Source organism: Lampetra fluviatilis, chromosome 38 (genome assembly GCF_964198595.1).
Source record: "Lampetra fluviatilis chromosome 38, kcLamFluv1.1, whole genome shotgun sequence".
Lineage (NCBI taxonomy): Eukaryota > Metazoa > Chordata > Hyperoartia > Petromyzontiformes > Petromyzontidae > Lampetra > Lampetra fluviatilis.
In genome coordinates, this window is record NC_136312.1 from 7,478,677 (window position 1) to 7,499,323 (window position 20,647).

At 44.2% G+C, this 20,647-nt stretch overlaps 1 protein-coding gene and 1 long non-coding RNA gene across 5 annotated transcripts; both read left to right on the forward strand.

Moving 5' to 3' along the window:
* The first annotated feature begins 1,067 nt into the window (after window positions 1-1,067).
* On the forward strand, window positions 1,068-8,275 carry LOC144945687 (complement receptor type 2-like). Its single transcript, XM_078874255.1, has 5 exons — window positions 1,068-1,170; window positions 1,759-1,861; window positions 2,252-2,328; window positions 7,432-7,635; window positions 8,250-8,275. The coding sequence occupies exons 1-5, from the start codon at window positions 1,068-1,070 to the stop codon at window positions 8,273-8,275; spliced, it is 513 nt and encodes a 170-aa protein (XP_078730381.1).
* A 2,062-nt stretch (window positions 8,276-10,337) lies between these two features.
* Window positions 10,338-17,550, forward strand: LOC144945724 (uncharacterized). Of its 4 annotated transcripts, XR_013639710.1 has the most exons (5): window positions 10,338-10,363; window positions 10,630-10,723; window positions 12,810-12,886; window positions 15,426-15,632; window positions 17,354-17,550. It is a non-coding gene; the product is annotated as an uncharacterized LOC144945724 (long non-coding RNA). The 4 variants fall into 4 exon arrangements; XR_013639709.1 differs by lacking the exon at window positions 10,338-10,363 and having other exon boundaries at window positions 10,602-10,723; XR_013639711.1 differs by lacking the exons at window positions 10,338-10,363; window positions 10,630-10,723 and adding an exon at window positions 11,267-11,461.
* Window positions 17,551-20,647: the final 3,097 nt, after the last annotated feature.

Below are 20,647 nucleotides of genomic sequence, written 5' to 3' on the forward strand. Positions count from 1 at the left end.
AGCCAACATCCCATGGGACTATGCATGGCAGGGGCGTCCTCCTCCCTGAATCAAGCATTGTTGACCGCATACCTCCTGGCCCTCTCACTTCTTTGCCCAGCTGGGGTCCTTCCTCTTCATCCAGAGCCACTGACTGCTGCCTTCTGCCGCCTCCGATACAGCTCTGATTGCCGAACGTTGGCTCTGGCCCTTAATTCCCAGGTCTCTAAGCAGTCTGGTTGTAGATGTTGCCACAAAACCTCTGCAGCCCACCTCCACTGGTCGGACTTGTGTTCCAGCCATGATGCCGTGCTTCGGCAGCTAGATCAGCATAGCGCAGATGTTTTCGCTCATAAGCCTCATCTACTGAGTCCTCCCAGGGGACTGTTTATTTGGTTTTGACTTGTGTCCCAATGTTTGAGGGCATAGATCCATAAAACACACTGGCCCACGAGTTGGGGGTGAGCGAGTGCTGTCCTAGTGGAAAGAGCTGCGCTATCGATATTATGGTCGTTATCAGCAGCAGTGTGACCTCATCTCACCTTTGTTAATGGTTAGATGGAATGCGGTTAAACATCGTCAGAAGCTGCAGCGCATTTGCAAATGGAACTTTTAAACGGCGTCCGTCGTGGAACACTCATCACACAGGTACACCCTTTAATTTTAAAATATTAAGATGCTATATTATAGCCATTATTTTTTTTACATACAAATACGCATACATGTATTCTTCCAGTGTGTGTATGCTATTACCACGCCCTATTTTGACATGTTATATGTATTCATTGTCTGTCGTTTTGCATAGAGCTGCGGCACAGTGGTTAGCACTGTGCAACGAACTGGGCGACTCGAGTCGATTCCCGCTCACGGACAACACCAGTGACGTTTTTCTGAACCGGTTCTAGGCCTCCACTTGGTTAACTCAGCCTCAAATGAGTACCTGGTGCGGTGTGTAAGCATCGCCACTAGGGAGACCATCCACCCTTTCGTGTGCCGTGCCGGCCTTCATAGGTTCTCGATAACAGCGCTTTCCCCAAAGGTCTGTTAAGGCTACACAGGCGATCTTTGTCTTTGTGTTGCAGTAGGAGATGGGGACTGGCACAAGGTGCACGATCTTTGGGAGCGGGATGCTTCCTGCACGCCTCATGAAGTACCTGTGCGTGCTCATTTTCATCCCTCGCCTCGGTGCTGGTGAGTAATCCGTCGACATTCTCCTCCCTGTAGAAGGGCGCTTTGCACAAAACTGAAACTAAATACAATATTTATTGTATCTCTTTACATTAATAGGAACTGCTAGTACCTTACGATTCCAGTCGCGATTTTAGATTAGCGAACACTGAAGGTTTGGTGGTTGCTGGAGGTCGTTTAAAATCAGAGGCAAATATATTTTTAGTTGCGCTTCCTTGAATTTGGAACGCCGTCCCAAGTCGCATCAGGGTTACAGCTGGGTACAGTGAAAACTTTAGGTTCGAATTTCAAAACGTATTTACTTGAATTAGCTGATCAGCTGGATCGGCCAATGGTTTTTGTCACTTTTTTATTTTAAGCATGCATGAGATGTTTGCAATAAGAGTGCTATCTATATGAGGCAACCTGCATTTTATTGTATCTGTTATTTTGACAATAACCATATTCAAATGTATGCTATTGCAAGCGTGTATTTTGACCACTGTGATAATTACGTACCATACACAAGAAGCCTGGCAGCGTCAGATTTTGGAGATGTTACATAGTTTCTTAATAACAGGTCTCGTTCTTTGTGTACTCTGCGCAATCTAGACCCCATGGGCTGCATTGCTCCTCAGATTGAGAATGCCCATTTTGATGGCAGCCGTGGGAGTGTCGCGATTGGCAGCAAAGTTACCTACTTATGCAAACCTGGGTGAGTTCATGTGCAAAGTCACACCTGTAAACCCACCACTTGTCTCTTTCTCTCTCCACACCATGACAGCCACGTCGAACATTCCATACATTAGGCAATGCACTGTTGGTAAATTCACAAACGCAAAGGTGCAGCCCTGCAAATGCTCGCTCACTCCACTGGTGACAGAAGGGCCTCCGCTAGATGGGCGCTCTAGCGAGCCCATCTCGAGTATTTTTGGGCAACTTTTTCACACTGCAAAGATTTTTTTCCAAAGACATAGCCTGTACACCTTATCCCACCCACAAGCGTTTTGCCGTTCGACTGTGGTGAACTCATTCATACCGTTGGGTGTACGGAGGTGGCGGGGTATTTAAGAAACGTGTTAACCCTTCACCCTTTCATATGCAGATTTGTTCTGATGGGCCAAAATACGCTGACATGCATTTCCAATGCGGAATGGTCAGACAGTGAACCAGAATGTCAAGGTAAGGAAAAATGTCTATGGTCCTTTAAGTTAAAATCGATTTTATTCACATGTTTTACGAAGCAGGACCATTACCTGAACTGTTGCCTATTACATGTATTTTTCGTTTCATGGTAAGTGTTCTTGACAAATGCATTGCATTTTTCTACATGTACATAATTAATCGTGGTTATTAAAATATAACAAAGCCCTTGTATTAGCACCATGTTTGGTTGTTATCGCTTTACTTTTTGGAACTGGCAGAGATTTTTTTTTCCAAAAGGTTTGCCTTTGAAAGATGGATGCTTTGTGTGAATGTCGTTAGAGAGGTGTGGTTTTGTGCATATGGTTTGAAAAGGAGTTCATAGCAAATCACAAAGTGAGGTACATATTGGTTCACTTTCCTCTCACCACTGCAGGTACGGTATATATGTTGAACTTCGCTCGCACCATACATAGCCAAGCGTGTTAATCGGAGGAAATGTACTACTTACCAGTTTTCCAGAGGCGCGTACTCTCTACTGAGTGAATTTGAAGTCAGCCACCTTTCCATTGTGGTATTACTTGAATTGAACACTGCTCGAGCTCAAAGCATTAAAACTAAAATTACCCTCACATATTACCTGTCTATGTGGCTGTTTGTCTCTCTATGTGATACGTTTCGATGAACAAAATCTGCGTCCACTGTTTGTCTTAGGGTCTGTCTCCCGGTTTGTGTCTGAGTGTATAACCAAAACAATCAATCTTTAGCTGAAAAAAATAAGTCAATGAACAAATCTTCAACTTTAAAACACTTAGTGGCGTGTTCATGCAGGGGACTCCGTGGACCATACCATTTGGCGAGGGGAGGCTAGAGACGGGGAACCTTCAATCTAGGAAATTAAATGAGTGATAAAAATGAGGTTCAAAAGCAACATTTTCAATGCCCACACTTTTGGTCGCACTCCAAAGTAGAAAATAAATGTTGACCTCAGAAATTAATAATAATAAAAATGTTGCCGTGAAAATAATTTTTACTCCTATTATACTTTACCAGGTAAGGCCCAATGGAGCTAGATGGTTATTTTTCAGAAGCGACTTAGTCACAAATGAGAGGCCAATGAAGTAGCTTATCACGTGGAAATGTATAGCAGCCAAATAGATGAAGCACATGTTTGTTAATGTGGAGGGAAAAACCGGAGGGCCCAGAGAAAAATCCACGCGACCACGGGAAGAACTTGCAAACTCCAAATATAGAGGCGTGAGGGTCAGCATCGAACCCACCTCCTGTATACAATACGAAGTAGTTAACATCATGCCACCGCAAGATGCTAACTGTTAAGAACAGCATCACTATAACCCTCAATGCCTTTGAACAAATCACCCAGACCTGGAACGCACCAATCTGGTCGGACCTCGAAAGCCAAGCAGATGAGCTTGGAAAGTGCCTGGATGGGTGCCCACCATGCACAAACTGGTTGTCATCTGGCTGCAGGTCCAGGTTGTGGTTATATTCAGTTGTACTGAAGTATGGTTAAACGACCTCCACAATCAGCAGGGCGTGCTGGAGGCCCTCAGACATCAGTGGATTGACAAAAGGTCTCTATGCTTCTACGGACATTGTGTGGTGGTCATCTCCACCAGTAGAAATTCCACATTCCCATGGCAGGGACCATCTTTAACGACTTCGCACAAAGTGGTACCTATTGTATGACTTTGTAGAGATGGAAATGATGGCTTGCCTATGTGAACCCTTGATCCCACAAACAATTAAAAGTATGCCCATTGCTATACAACAGAAAGTTTGATGACACACAGCACGAACGGTTATTCCAATTAGAATAACAATCACAGCAATTGCAGAGTATTGCAATTACATTACATTAAGAACAACACGATATTTATTACGCATTTAATTGTCGTATTTGCGATCATTAAGTACTGTACTGCATGAAAGACTGTAAGACGCATTTATCTTGAAATGCTATCACAATGCGCGCATATGCACAAGAGGGTATAGCGCGACACAGTATTAAAAGTGCACAGATTTGACACTTTAAATTAAAGCACTTATATCAACAATCATAATGACAACGTTGTGGCAATCAGAAGAGGGATAGCATTACGGCATGTAATTGTAGAAATCATGACCACGGCTCCCACCTGCTCGCTCAAATTGAACCATAACGATGTTGCGCTCAGCGCGTTAGAACGTGCGTGACAAAGCAAATGATATTACTTTTTAAGATGAAAACTGTGTAATTCTTTTAACAAAAGCATGAGTAGTAATTATCATTATGATTGTTTGGTCTCGTGCTAAGATTGAAGCGCCATTACGAGCGGGGATGTTTGCGCGCCTTTCATTGGCCAGCGGCTGCCGAGCAACAGCCGCTCTGATTGGGCGAGACGTTTGCTCTCGTAGCTGGGCGCGACCATTTGTGATTAAAAAAAAGGGGCGGGGGGTAAAATGTACGAGTATTCATTATTCAAATTAAGCAATTTTTTTTTAAACATCCCAAATTCGGCCGGGCCTGGATAGGGTTTTTTTTCCCATTAAAAATGTAATTGTCACGCGAAACGAGTCCGTGTGGGCTTCGTAGATCCGTTGATATTTAGCGTTAAAGATTTGAAAGCAAAGAAAGACAACACGGCAAGTTCAATAAATGTGTGTAATAATAAAAAGATAAGGGTGGTTTAAAGGGGGGGGGGGGGGGTAGAAGAGGGAATGTGCAATACTGCTCACGTCGAAGCAGCTTTCATTCCGCATTTAGACCCCAACACTTCTCCCGAGCCCAATCTTGCTACTCAGCCTCCCAGCTACGACCAGGCCTACCCCAGCAACTATCACTACCCCAATCACTACCCCAACCCCTATCACTACCCCAACCCCTATCACTAACCCGATCACTGCCCAATCACTACCCCGACCCCTATCACTACCCCAGCCCCTATCACTACCTATCACTACCCCAACTCCTAGCTTCTTCTTTTGTATGGCTGATGTACAGGGTGGTCAGATTTCTTGTGACTCCCGTTTCATTCTCTAAAACTAAAACATATTAAGTAACTTGATTTGAAGCTTTCGTGACTGCAGGAATCCATACCAAAATAAAATAACATTGGATTTTATTTTATACCTACGTGGCTTTACCGAAAGAACCAAAGAGTATATTAAGTAACGTTGATGAAAAACAGAAATGAATATGCAAAGGAAAAAAATGTTATGAGTCACTAGACATCTGGACCAATCTGTAGATACAACTAGAATTTGACACCATTGGAACCTCCTTTGCATGCAGCAAAATATGATAATTGTTTTTTCACCATTTTATCTGGCAACAAAACTGACACCTTTTTTTTACAAGGAGTCATGTTTTCATTGACCACAATACCTGCGGTCGGAATGCAAACAAAAAACACAACTCTGATAATGTATGCACTGTCCTTGAAATTGATTGGTCCATACCCGAGACAGCTTTTCTTAGAGCCTAGTCTCACATGGTGTTGGACCAGATGACACCAAAAGGCTGTTGGACCAAATTACACCAAAAGGCGCACTTTTGGTGTCATCTGGTCCAACACCATGTGAGACTAGGCTCTAAGAAAAGCTGTCTCGGGGGTGGACTAATCAATTTGAAGGACAGTGCATATGTAGTGACATAGAACGGTCACTACTGTGTCGGCCCGTACGAGGGCTGGGGGCCCCAAGGGGGTGCCTGGGGGGTCACGTGGTGGAGGGATCCGGACCTTCCCAGAGGTGGGGGAAGGGAGGCGTGGCCTGGGAAGGGAGGCGTGGCCTGGACAGAGCCAGCCACGCCTGGGCGGAGCCGACCACGCCAAAGCAGATATAAGCGTGGTGTGAACGCGGAGCGAGGCTGTTGTACTGTACTCCGAAGTGAAGACATCATCAGTCGTCAAGTCCCGAGTCGTCGTCCTGGGCCAGGCAGGCCGTTGCCTGCCTGGTCCAGTCTGTGTCGCGTTCCAGAGTGTTAGTGAGTTGAGGAAGGTGGTCACCACCTCATGTACAGTGTTATATTACTTACCGTTTAATAAATAGTGTTGCCTCCAAGCTGCGTGTGTGTGCACCTAATTCCAACTCTGCTCAATCCGTGTTAGCCACTGAGAGAGTCACGGGTTTCTGTTTTTCATTCCTGTTGCTGAACGCCCCCCTGTATCGTTCCCGTTCCATTGTAACGTGCACCGATGCCCACTTTATTGAGGGCGATATTGGCAAGTAAAAAAAAGAATGCTCAATTGATTGACCAAATCTCCCCCATTATTCAGGAGCGATCCCTGCAGCAGGGCCCCAAGATGTTCCACAGCAGAATCTCCGGTGCATCGGAATCAGCAAGCGCTCAAAACTGGATAGTTTGCCAGTTTAACACGTAGGATTTTGCACGTGAAGGGCTCGCATGTGACGTCATCACAGCTACCCCCTCTATTTAAGGAACGAAACAAGAGGATTTCTCCACAAATCTGGCTGTCCGCCTGATGATGCTAGTTGTAATTACTGGCGAAACGTCGTACTCAGATCGTAAATGTTGTGGATTTGCTCTCCAACACACCGGTGTGCTGTACTAGTAACGAATTGGCATGTTCTGTTTAGGTGATAAACCTAATTGGCTGCGTTGGGTGGTGGGGGGTTAACGACACATTTATATTCACGCCATCTCATCCAAAATCCCTATATTATGGATAGTTGGTGGTTTTTTTTTCTCATTGCCTCGATTGCAAGACTCTAAAGCAGTGGTTCTCAGATTCAGATTGTGGTCTGCGGGGGCTGTCATGCAAATGCACAGGGTGATCCGGACAATGACAATGTTTATTCCTTTTGTTTCGGACATTAATTATGATTTTACTCGTGATATTTAATTTAAAAAACATAACGTTCGGTAAACTACCCCGATTAAACTACCTTAACCCTAACATCTAAATGACCCCCCCCCCCCCTGAAAAAGGTTACCTTATAGATACGTTTAAAATAAAAGTGTTTATATTGCGGTAATATGAATAATTTTATCTTCCTGGTATTTCGAGAGTGAAGTGAATGCGTTTTGTCAACAGCGGTGGTGGGTGGGGGGGAGTCTGTGTGGTTCCGTGGAAACATAAGCTGTTCTTGTTGGGGGTACCCTCCCGTTCTGTCCAGCGTTCTGCGAGAAACCTTTGCCACACGGGAACGCACAGGTGTCTCCGCAATACAGCCGCAGGGAGCTGTACTATATCAACCAGTACGCGCACTTCACCTGCAACAAGGACTTTGTGTCCCCATCCAACGGCTTCTACATGACCTGCATGAGGAGTAAAAATGGCTCCGCTCATTGGGTGCAAGAATCCAACCTCACATGTACAGGTAAGCCATACGGCCATGCCTGGTTCGAAGCGGGTGATATGTATAAGGCAACACACCAACATCAATCTTTTTGTGTACGAATACGCAAGACGAGCTCTCTTGAGTCTTCAGATGAATTCCAATGCAGGGCTCATTGTGCACTTTATATTTGTAGTGCTGAACTTTACGTAAACAACTTCTTTTTCTGTCGTCACTTTTTATTACAAAACTCTTTACATTCCACAACCGTGACTTCAGAGCGGTCTCTGCTCGCTCGCCGCGTTCCGTTTGCCTCGCTTGCTCCGCTCCCTCCGTCTCTCTCTCCGTCTCTCTCTCCCAGACTCTCCTCTCTGCTTCGACTGTCTCTGCTTTGACTGTCTCGCTCTCTCTTGGCGTCTCCGTCTCACTCCGAATGTCGCTCTCTCTGTCTCTCATATCTTCTCTCGTTCCTGCTCCACTGCTTCTCCCCGACTGTCTCCGTCCAGCTCCCAGCAACCACTCCCCGTCCCTCTCTCAGGCCCCTCTCTCACGCCCCCCGTATATATCCCCGTCCTCATTAATTACCAATTCATTAAACGGCGTCCCCACCGACGCCTCGCGTCCGTGGCTTCCGCCGTTATCGTCCCCATCTCCAGACCTGCTGGCGCCACCTTGCCCCTGACAACAACCCACCAATCACTGGCCTGCATCTTATAACCACTTAACGAACCGTCTCCCTCCAGCCGTTATCCTCCCAGCAACACCTGTTTGCCCTGACGTGACCACACTGTCCATAACACACGCGTGTTTCCAATTCCCCCTCTTGGCGCGCGTTAATCCACTACATGTTTATAACTCAGGCTCAGAACATTATCATCATCCTTGACATCATTATAACCAGCAGCAGCCATAACAGAATCATTAACAACCGCATCAGTAGATGCAATATGCAGCCATAGCATCTTGCCTTTTCTCAACCCCCTTTGTTTTGCAGGAGCTGAGTTAATTAGCTAGAATGTCCTCTCACCATCAAGAGAACACTGTTGTTATTTAATCATCTCCACACTCCCACCCCAACAGGGCTGCAATTGAAAATGTTAAGCCATTCCACGGCATATGGGGTGGTAGCTGAGTGGGGTCTGCACCTTCAACCTGTCATGTATTAGGCAGTCATCGCCGTGGTGACAAGATGTTAACTCCCTTGCCTAGTATGCAGGAAGTCGTGGGTTAAATTCCGACCCTGACGCCTGTATATTTGGAGTTTGCATGTTCTCTCCATGATTACATGGATGTTTCTCCGGGTCCTCTGGTTTTTCCTTCCACATTTGGAATCAAAATGCATTTAGAGTATTATTTGGCTGCTATAAATTTCCACATAAGCCACTACGTTGAGCTATTATTTGTGGCCAGGTCACTTCTGAAAAAGCTATATGTCTCAGTGGTCCTTATCTGGTAAGTCCCTGATCTTCCATTTAATAGAGGAAATATCCACACCATCTTCCATGCGTTGTTGTTGGGACACAATTGAGAGTGGCCCCCCCACTATCGAGCACCCTCCACTGTGTACGTGGCATAGAGAAACCAGACTGTGTTCCTTAATCGGGTCTTCAATAAGGTTCTTTCTTTGGGGGAAAATAAAGCAAAGGGCCATGAGTTGGATTTACAAGAGCGGACGCCTTAACAAAATCAAGTTCGCCCGCTGCCACCATGTAACAGGTGACCTCACCCCCCATTTCCGAGTATGGAAGAGAATGATAGCATATTAGAAGAAATGGTGCCGCTGTCTGTCACTCATCTCCTGCCAAGTAGAAAGCTGCAATAAATAATTGCAAGTGTGTCACTCAAGCAAGCGACACTTGGACGTTGTAAATAACAAATACTGTACAGGAAACTGGCTGTCCTCAATTTCACTTGAGCAGCGGTGCTTATGCACGAGTCGAATTGTGCAAGTCATTTGGTACTGGACATGGACATCTGTGGAAAAGTGCTTCATAGCTCATCGGATTTCTACAGGATAAATACAAAATCAGATTCTGGTACTCAGGCCTCGGGACCGATGCAACAATCATTACAGTGGTCCCTCGGTTAACCATACTAATTGGTTCCACGAAAACCATTGCTAAAATGTGAAATAATCGTAAATCGAATAAACCTAGCTTAAATATTTAAACACCACAACTTTTATAAATAAACGTTATAAGAACATATTAAAGCATTACTATTAATAAACATGTATAAATAATGAATATAGTATAAAAAGGTGCATAAATAGAGCATACAATAACAAAAAATTGTCACCTCAGGCTAAAAGAGGGATGGATGGCTTAATATAGTCAGTTGCTCTCCAAATGCTCATAAAAAGGCGTTGCTGATTGGCTGTCTGCTGCCGAGTTCACTTAGGAGCACTCTTATTGGCCGAAATTGGCAGGCCGTGTGATATCGTAAACAGATCGTTGATCGAAAAATGTATCGTTAATTGAAACAATGGGGCCCTATGGAAGGCGGATCGTTAATCGAAATATCGTTAATCGATGGTCTCGTAAACCTAGGGACCATTGTACACAATTTGCTCGCGTTATAAATGTAAGTTGTTGTCATGTCAGTCGATCCCTCTGCCCCCATGGCTCTGACTGAGCAGTCCTATTGAAGTGACTTCAGACACAGGGTAACGCACTGCTAAAAAAAAGCATAAAGGGCTGATTCAAACATCACTCGCCCCTGATGTTAGCCGAGGCCGGGAATTAAAATAAGGTCACGCGTTTGCGGCACAGTGCGTAAAGCACTATATCGCCGCTCTACCCAACTAAATGATACGATTTATATGTATATAAAGTATTACGTGTTTAAATGGTGTTGATACTTTACATGTTATTAGCATGCACGGTATATGCTGAGCTTCTGTTATCTGTACCGATAGCATCACATGACCATTCGGGAAGACCTGGTTAAACGAATACACAATTTAGGCTTTGAGTTCACAAACTGCTCATTGGACTTGTTAATGATGATGCTGCACCATTTGATTTATCTCACCAGCTACTCTGTGCACGATGTTTGAAGAATTAATGCATGGCTCTTTCGAAGGAAGCAACAAAATCGGAGACTCCGTCAGATTCAAGTGTGATGAACGGTGAGAGACACACACACACATGGTATTGTTAAGATCGGGCCCAGGCGGGTAAAACTTGAAGGTCACTCCAGAGAAGCCACATGGTGGCGGCATGACAGTGAAACGCAAGTACCTCTAAGCTCTCTCACCTTGTTTTTGTATATCATTACTCGCTTATTATTGAGTCTACCAATACTTATACAAAATAATTGTATATGTGGCACACTATGGAAAGGGAGAGGAAGAGCCAAAAATATAATATAGATGTAGTAACATCTCGGATGTTACCGAGTGGTGCCGGCTCTAGAGAGGCATGGCGTTCGATGTACTCACATTGCGGACATCACTTATGGAGTGACATCGTGGATGTCACTGGGTAATGCCGGCTCTCGTGAAGCACGGCGTGTGATGTATTGCCATCGCGGACACCCCGTATATGTGGGTGTAGCACCAGCCCTGGAGGGGGCTCGGTGAGCGCTGAGTGACAGCGCCAAGTGACACCACGCTCCGCGTGTAGTGCTGACCCCTACAGGGTAGGGTGTGAGATTGCAGGCCACGGGAACGAGGTTACTGTGGGCCATGGCACTCTGGTTGACCCCGAAGGACACGTGACCAGTAAAGTCAACATGGGGCCCCCAGGTGGGGGCTAGGAGGTGGTCACGTGTCGGGGGAAAGATCCTACGAGAAGGGTCGAGAAACGACAAGAGGTTTCTCGAAGGTGGTCGTGGCCAAGGGCGCTGGACCTGGACCCAAGCCGAGGTCCGGTCTGTTGTAGCTAACTCCCAGTGTGTTAGTGTAGTTTAGCCTGGTGGTCCACCACCATAGGCTGTTATCTGGTAAAGGGGTAGTTAATGTTTTGGTACGAATTAATGTGTTGCCTCCAAGAAGTACGTCTGCGACTCAGTTGAATCCACTACATATACAAAAAGAAAGATGGGTGGGGAAAGGGAAGAGTCAAGAATGGGGAATAATAGGAAAAGGATGGAAAAGGAACTGAAAAAATTGACCAATGGGTGCAGGAGAGGTAAGGAGGAAGTGGTAGCTACATAAGGGGCCTCGGACGCTTCTTCACAGAGCAGTTTCTGTTTTTGCAGGGTGTGGGAAGAGAGGAAGGATTGAGTTGGGTTGGGTCACACATACGTTACGTATGTGTGACCCAACCCAATAATACATTGGAGCGTTTGTTCACATAACAACTTTACTAATTGGTTAGGCTGGGTGGGTGAGGGTTTACAGCACACATTTTACACACGCGATCTAATCCAACAATCTATTTTAAAGCACTTTTCAGTGTTGCTGGTTTATAAAAATGATGGTCAAACCAAGTATATTTTAATATGAAACTGTTATATACAAATAAAATGGCTGTACCTTGTGTTTAATATGTTATGATCAATATGGTACACTACAATGTTGCGTAGATCACTTCGTAGTTGATTTGTGTAGATGTGGCAAAATCTATGTGCAAGTAAAGGAGCATGCCAGATGTTAACTACCTTACCTGGTATGCAGGAGGTCGTGGGTTCGATCCCAACCCTGATGCCTGTATATTTGGAGTTTGCATGTTCTCCCCGTGGTGACAAGGATTTTTCTCCGGGTCTTCCGTTTTTTCTTTCTGTATGTTGAAACATGCATTTAGAGTATTTGGTTGCTATACATTTCCACATGATAGGCCACTTTGTTAAGCTATCATTTGTGGCCTGGTCGCTTCAGAAAACGAGCTATACAGCTCAGTGGGCCTGACCTGGTGAAATAACAATAGTTTAGTTCGTTTGTACAACTTATAAGCATCCTTGTGTTTGAACATGGTGTTATTAACATTCCGTGACTAGCACAGAATTCCAATAACATCTCACCGTTCGGGTTCAGATCAGGGGAGGGAGGGCATTCCTCCCAATCATGCCTCTCCACATATCTCCATATAAGCGCACAACTTTATCTATCTGTGATGAACACTGCACTTTCCGTCGTTTTCATGCAGGGGGCGCTGCAAACCTACGCGCCCCCTGCATGAATGACGGTGAAGGTACGCGGTAGAGCTGTATGCACGTGCTAGCATTGACGTTGAACCAAAGTGAATGTTGACATCTCTGTCGTGTCCCCCAAGTTTTTTGTTGGTTGGAAGTTACGAACTCACCTGTCTGCAAAGTGGAAAATGGACAGGAGATGCTCCTACTTGCCAGCGTGAGTGATGCTGCACTTTCACCAAGTACCTGCCACATTATTCACTTCCTTTCCCGATGCACAGGGAATATGACGTTATTTTAGAAATTGAAGTACGTCAAATCTGAAGGCCTAAGTCACCAAGGAGCCCTTCGAAGGACCTTCTTTATGGCCACCCCAGATTATAGTTCTTGATAATTGGAAAGTGTACGAAGTCCCTAAGTTTAATGTCTCGGTTAATTAATGGTTCTGACTGATGTATCTGAAACAACTTGGATATAAATCAGCTGAAAGATCCCCGAAGTTTAATCAGATCTAGTCTCCATTTCTCTATATACAACTGCGCCCCAGTAAATATCTAACTTTAGACCAACATAGGTCCAACGGTCCAACCATGTTCCAATGTTGCCCCAACGTTGTATGTTTGCAGGTGCCTAACCTAAATGCCGTATTCACAATAGAGTTTTTTGGATTGGATCGCGTAAATATAAGTGCCATTAAACCCGCCTCCACCCGTGACAAACAGCAAACAATAAACCCGCAATATGCAAGGCTCTCCTGCACACCATTCCCTGGTTATTCACGAACTTGCTATCCATGATTTTGGCTATCCGCAAATCGCATTTGGAACTCTACACGGCTGCATCGAGAGAAAGTGATGAATGAAATAAAGTAATGAGAGAGAATGTGATGCGATAAAGTGATCAGATAAAGTGATGATGCGTAGCATCATAATGTAAGGTAAGTTGATTTATAAACTATAATTTAATACATTAATATTTATTTGTATTTCCTTTATTATTATTTTGTCCCCTTTATTATGATAATTTTCATGTATAGCTTATGGATGTATTTATTTAAGGTAATTGATTAAATAGATAGGTTTTCGTAATGCCAATATCATCCCTGAAATGTTCTCTGCACGAGCATCTCTGGAACGTATCCCTCGCAAATAACGAGGGAATACTGTATTGATTTCATTTGTACACTGAGGTGACTTAATATTTTTTAATGGAAAGAACTTCGTGGAGCGATGTTAAGTTGTTCTACAGCATTTGTGAAGTGCCAAGCAGAATAAAACGTCAGTTTTTACTGGCCCCTCTGTTTCAACTGACAGACGGCGATGGAAGCATCCGCTATCATTGTTTCAAGCAGCAGCTTGAAGGCATGGACTGTTTCGACGACCATAAGGGTGGACTCCCCAGTTAACACAGAACGCTGAGCCAGCGTTGGCCCAACATTCTATGTTAACTCGGTCTGAGCCTGGCTCCGTACCTATAAGTTGCGTTTGAACACGTTTCTCTTCAATTTGCGGCATGTATGTCCATTGCAAATTGTGTTATCCTTTTGGATTTGAAGGTTTCGCATCCTTGATTAAAATTCACGTTTCAACTTCATGCAGGTGCGACTACACGTGTGAATTCGCCATCATGTTGGTCCTTAAGTTGCCCTCCTACGAGTCGGCCTCTGTCGACCACAAAGGCAAACAACGAATGGTTAGTGGGAATGTATAACACGATCGTGAATGTTCCCGGCAAGTGCAGCTTCAATGCTCACAGATTGCAATTCCGTACCAGCCGCTTGCTGTAGAACAAGGCAGCTTGTGCAACAGCAGCAGCCTGGTTTCAGAAGCCTATGGCCATACACGCCCTCCATCATCGCCAAGTCCCATTAGGCCTGTAGAAGGCTGACCCATATCATGCAAGGGCTCTGAAAACAGAGAAAGCTTCTTAAACCAGACAAGTCTGCTGAATCCAGGCAATACCTACTATAATCTCCCAGGAATGTCCTTAACGCTCGTGACGTCACTCCACATCAGCCCCCCTCACAAATATCCATGAGCAGGTGACGTCCTTCAAATGCACATTCCCTCCACCCCTCATTAATAATCATGCGCAAGTGACGTCACTCCACATCGAACAGCCACCTTCATTACTAATAATGAGCAGGTGACATCCTCCAAATGGACACCCCCCCCCCCCCCCATTATTAATAGCTACTATCATAAGCCAACAATGTCTGTGTGCAACGATCGTGACGTCACTCCATGTCGACCAGCCCCCTCATTAATAATCATGCACAGGCGTCGTCCTCCACATGGACCCCCCTTATTAATAATAATTAGCAGATGACGTCACTCCACTACAAAGGCAGAACCCTCACGTCACGCGATCTCCGTAGCACTATTGAGACATCAAAGTAAAAAGGACGTCATGGTGAACAAAAAGTGTAGATCAAGACAAGACTTCTGAAACCAGAGGTTTTTTAAACTGGCGTGTGTGCAATTGCACGTTTTCTGATGATGCTGCTGCTGCTTCACAAGCCGCCTGTTCTACAGCAAGCGGTTTGCTACAGTGACAGTTACCATCGTGTTACGTTCCCACTGATAAATAATTCGTTGTTTGTCTCTGTAGTCCACGAAGATGAGGATGGTGACGTGCAGAAGTAATTAGCAATAATACGATAAAGTTATACAAATGTGTAATTATTGTTATATGACAAAGGTGCTACGGTTCTCAGGTGCAGAAGCCTAAATGCCTTCTTTGCTTTTCTTGTGCAGCATTTTGTGCTGGTCAGCCAAAACCACAATATGCAATGATTTCTACAAATCATCAGCATAAGGAAAAGTATGCCATTGGCTCTTCAATTACATTCCAGTGCCTTCCGAAATACAGAGCAATTAATGCTGGGTATGACTTCAACGTGTCCTGCCGGGAGGATATAAGCAGAGGGGTCCAGTGGTTACCAGAGAACACCTGCATTTACGGTGAGTTTTGTACACACGCACAGCCTTGCGTCTTTTTAAATCATTTATATTAAGTTCACTTGCTTACGACCGTGCAAATCTTTCGGTCGTTTTTTAACCCACTTCCCGTGATCCAATCGAGCTGACATTTTGCACACAGACTCGTTGTGCGTGACAATTAATGTTCGTGAAAAAACAATTCCCAAAATTTTACACTTTTTAGGACAAAAATATGATATTTAATTACCAATTGCTTAATGGTGCCATGCAATCATTTGACCCATAGGTGGCAGCCATCTCAATCCAGAGGACGAGAGGACTCTAGCCGCCACGCATATAAAGGATTTATAGTGAAAAACTTTGTTTTTACGGGTTATACTTATTACGTCCATCTCCCTCAGTTGAATTGTAGTCGAGTTCGGGTCACAGCCAAATTGATCATCCTTCACGTCTCCTCAAATCACTGCTGTGGTCGCCTTCCTTTCGCTTTAAAGACGGCAGTTGTGAATTGCGTTGGACAAAATAAGACTACTCGATATGGGAATCCTCTGGAGGATTTTACCTACAGCAAACATGCAATGTTGGTTCATGTTGGACCAACATTGATCCATGTTTATCGGGTAACCACATATATATACAGTATATTAATACTTAACTCTAAACTATTTAAGAACGTTAAAGGCGAACAATGGAACGTTATTGAGAAACTATGTGTAGTTTACCAAATGGAAATGCAAAACTAAGTTATATATTTATAAAAAATATTCGCGACTCGTTTTTATTACTTTTTTGTTGTTGAATGTTCTCCTTGCATCCGTTAGGTTTCTAATCAACATGACCGAACGTGCTATCAAATGTGGAAGTATTTATTTTAAATGTTTGTTGTTCCTGCATCTCTGGCAATTGTGTCAGATGGATGGGGAAAAACTGCTTCTGGCATGAATATAATTAATGCTATTAAAATAATATGGAAATAATTACACTAATTAAATGTATATTTATTAAATAACTTTGCTCATAGTAAATGATTATAATTATTACATTACTAATTAAATTATTATAATTAAACACCAATGTTTATAATTACATTTCCCGTTAGCCGTGGTGGCTTTATTTTTTGTTAAGAACTGAATTTACCACTCATGTTCGTCAGCTAGCTCGCTATACACGTGTCCCATTTTTACATTTGTAGTGTTGTAAAGGACGGACTCCTTTATGGCACACACTGTTTATTATCTTAATACACAGTCCCTATCACACAAAGGGGTATATGGTCCCCTCACCCGTTACCCTGAGGAGACACAGCCTCTGGACCTTGCAGGCTATCTAATCTCCCTGCTATCCCAGCGTCCTCTGGCTGGACCTAGGGAATCTCTCCCCGACCACTGGTTACACTGAACCCTAGCCCTGATAAGGGCTGGAGGGCTTGGTCCAGGGTCCTAGATGTCTTCGGCCGACTTGGGTTTTCGTGTAGCAGAACTGGCCAAGAGCTCTCAGCGCTCTGGCTTTTATACCTGTTCGTTGCCGGGTTGTCCAATCCCCGGCCACCTTGTGGGACCCTCCGATTGGTCCTTCCCAATCTGGCGTTTGGATCCTACCTCACCCCCTTTGACCCTGACCGTTTGATTGAGCGGGAAAACCTTGTTTACGATCCGCTCTCACAGTTTGCGAACAGCGAGTAGTTAACACCACTACACATTTACCGGTTGATGCTGATATTTTCTTTCCCATTATTCTTACAGCTGAATGCGAACAAAATGTTTCAATTGAAAATGGACACGTTATACCTGGTTTGGTAAAAGGACTACACTTTACCATCGGTTATTCTTTGATAATCAAATGCAATAACAACTATAAAACAAAACGAAATAAAACCGCATTTAAAAAAAAATGCTGTCAAGACAGCAATGGATTCGTTTCCTGGATGAGTGTCAATGATGATGGGTGTTACAATCGTAAGTACGCTGGAGTGACGGACACAATTCCAAGGGTTGTTTGTTAGCAGTCAGCTGCACACCTCCTGTTGATAGCTTTGGTAATACATCTTTTGTACCAGATATTAATTTCTGTATTTTATGTACCGTGCCAAATCTGACTCGGATGTTTTGTTTTTTCAAACATCTGGCTAGTTTATCAGGTGTGTATCGGATTAACTGCACTTGTGGAAAATGCTATATTGAGCAAAACAGGACGAATGATCAGCACGAGACTAAAAGAACACCAAATAAATATTACATGCTCCCAAATGCAACTGTCAGGAGTAGTAAAACATGCGTGCTAACAAGGACACTCAATTGATTTTGATAATGTTGAAGTCCTGTGCAAAACTAGCTACTATCGAAATAAATAAATAACAGTTCTGATAGCTACCGACTTAGTGCTGCGTGGAAGCGAATAATCAAATAATACATTGTTTAAATGCATGCCTATACAGGCCACCATACTTCAATAGGGATTACTGTTGGTACGGCTATTTTAATACACAAATGGCCAGGAAGGACAAGATCAATGGGCCCGCATAATGTACATGCATAAGTACATTGACTCAAGAGCGCAGAAGTGTGGTCACCACATTTATCCCTCTATTTAAGAACAAAACAGGAGGATTTCTACACAAATCTGTCTGTCGCCTGGTAATGCTCGTTGTAATTACTGGCGAAACATCGTACTCAAATGGTAAATGTTGTGGGTTTACTCTCCAACACTCCGGTGTGCTGTACTAGTAAGGAATTTACATGTTTTGTTTACATGACAAACCTCACTAATTGGCTGTGTCGGGTGGTGGCAGGTTTAACGACACATTTATATTTACGCGATCTAACCCAAAAAAACTATTATGGGTACCCAATTTTACAAAAAACATCAAAATGCACCTTGCAATATATATTATTACGACCCTATCGTTCGGTATATTGTAAAATATATTTTCCAGTATTCACTTGGCAATTTGTGCGTGTCATGTGTGAAGAACCGTGAAGTATAACGTGTTTCATGACACAAGTTAATCAATGTTCTCATAATAAAAGTCATTGAAGCCATTATTTGTACCACTGTTAATATCAATGATATATTTCAGACTGAAGAAGAAAATGAATGAAGCATTGGTCCTGGGTGATATGACCCTTCCACAAACGTGTCAGTGCGTTCTCACCATTCGTGTGGCCTCTTGGCCTCCCCAACATTTTGAACTGTCACACTGATTCATGGCCGTGTTCAAATGTAGCAGTTAAAAATTTGCGTGCAAATGCTGTAACTGAAAAGTATATGCATTAATTTTTGCGTTGGGATAAGGGAATTAGGGATTAGCTAATTTCGTAACCTGAATCTGATTTTAAAAAAAATGGGTACATCCTGCGGGCCCGTTGCTGGAAATGGGATCCCCGTCGTTCTGTTCAAGATCGTCATCGTCACCATCTCGTCGTCGTCACCATCTCCTCATCATCGTCTCCGTCTTCACCATCCCGGGGTGCTGTTAGACAGCCTACCAACTGTTCTAACTAAGTAGTGCCGCCGACAATAGACGGTCTTAATAATAATAATAGTGTGCACCCACGTAGGGTGTTGTGTGTTATCCCGATGGTGCTTGTTTAATAAAATAAGTACCTCCAAGTATTACTGTCTCCGATCTGCGTCACTACACATGTGTAGTGAGCGACTTCCGAGACACGTCGAGTAGAAGGCTTCTTATTTATTAAGAGCACACGAGGCGATACACTTCTTAACGCAGCTACACATAGGCAATCCTAACACACAGTCCATCTCCGGCATACGCTAGCTGTCCGACTAGCGTAGCGGCGGCGACGGAGAGGGTCTTGCAGAAGAACAGCCACGTGGTCAGAGATGAAGAGATGACGACGGGCAGCGACGCAGCCAGGACCCCGGACCTGCTAACAGCCCCGAACCTCTGGTTCGGTCCCCCTTACATCTGCCCGACGCGGCCGAGCTCCACCTCTGGCAACGCCCCCTTTTCAGAAAATTCGGGCTGGTTCCCGGAGCTTCTCGACTGACTCTGCCCTTCACCTTTACCCCAGATACGCCCTCCTTATAATAAAGCATTATGTAATGCAGCCATAACCGTAATTACCCCTCCAGGCCGGCAGGTGTCACCCTGTCATTACACACATCAATGCTAAATATGTGATGTATTCAAGTAAAAAATGCAAATACTTATTTTTTTTCTTATATTTGCCAAACTACATATTAACCTATTGAATTTGTGATCATATACAATTTAGAAAATATTTAGTTGAAAACTAATTATTACACAATGTGTTGATGCTAAATAAGCGACACCATTAATATAAATAAGGAAATATTGACAATTAAATTTTCATCCCAAACTAATTTTTGTAAAAACAAAATCGAATCTTATTTATATTTACTCGAGGCAATTGACGTAGCTTACAAATCGGTGACAATGGTTTGATGTAGTTGACAGGGGCGGGTGTACAAGGAAAGAAGAATGAGTGACAGCAATAGAGGGGTGCTTAAGGGGTCATGGAAGGGTCGGGGAGGGCCGGGAAGGAGTGGACTGGCGAGGAGAGGGAAGAGGAAGAGAATGGGCGATGGAGGAGAGGTGAGACTTCAAGACAGGAACGGAAGGAGGTTAAGGATGGGGAGGGCTTAATGTACAGATGCAGTGTTGAGTCAATGGGCAGTGTTGCGTCTGTTGGCAGTGTTGAGTCTATGGGCAGTGTTGCGTCTATGGGCAGTGTTGAGTCTATGGGCAGTGCTGCTCAATGTACAAGGGACGTTGATTCCAGTGGGGGGGGGGGGGTGCAAGGACAAAGAAGGGACAGAGAGAGAAGATTGGGAACGAAGAGGAGGTGGGGCAAGGCCATGGCGAGATTTAAAGACGAGCAACAGGTATTTGAAAAAGACAGCGGCAATAAACAGGAAGCCAGTGGAGTTGCAGGGCGAGACCATTCTGGCTCCAGGAGCCACCTTGCCTCTTACTCATAAAACTATTTAATAAGAAAGCATCTCGGAAGTGTGACCTGGCTCAGACTTCTACACATGCACCCTGAGAGCGTAGC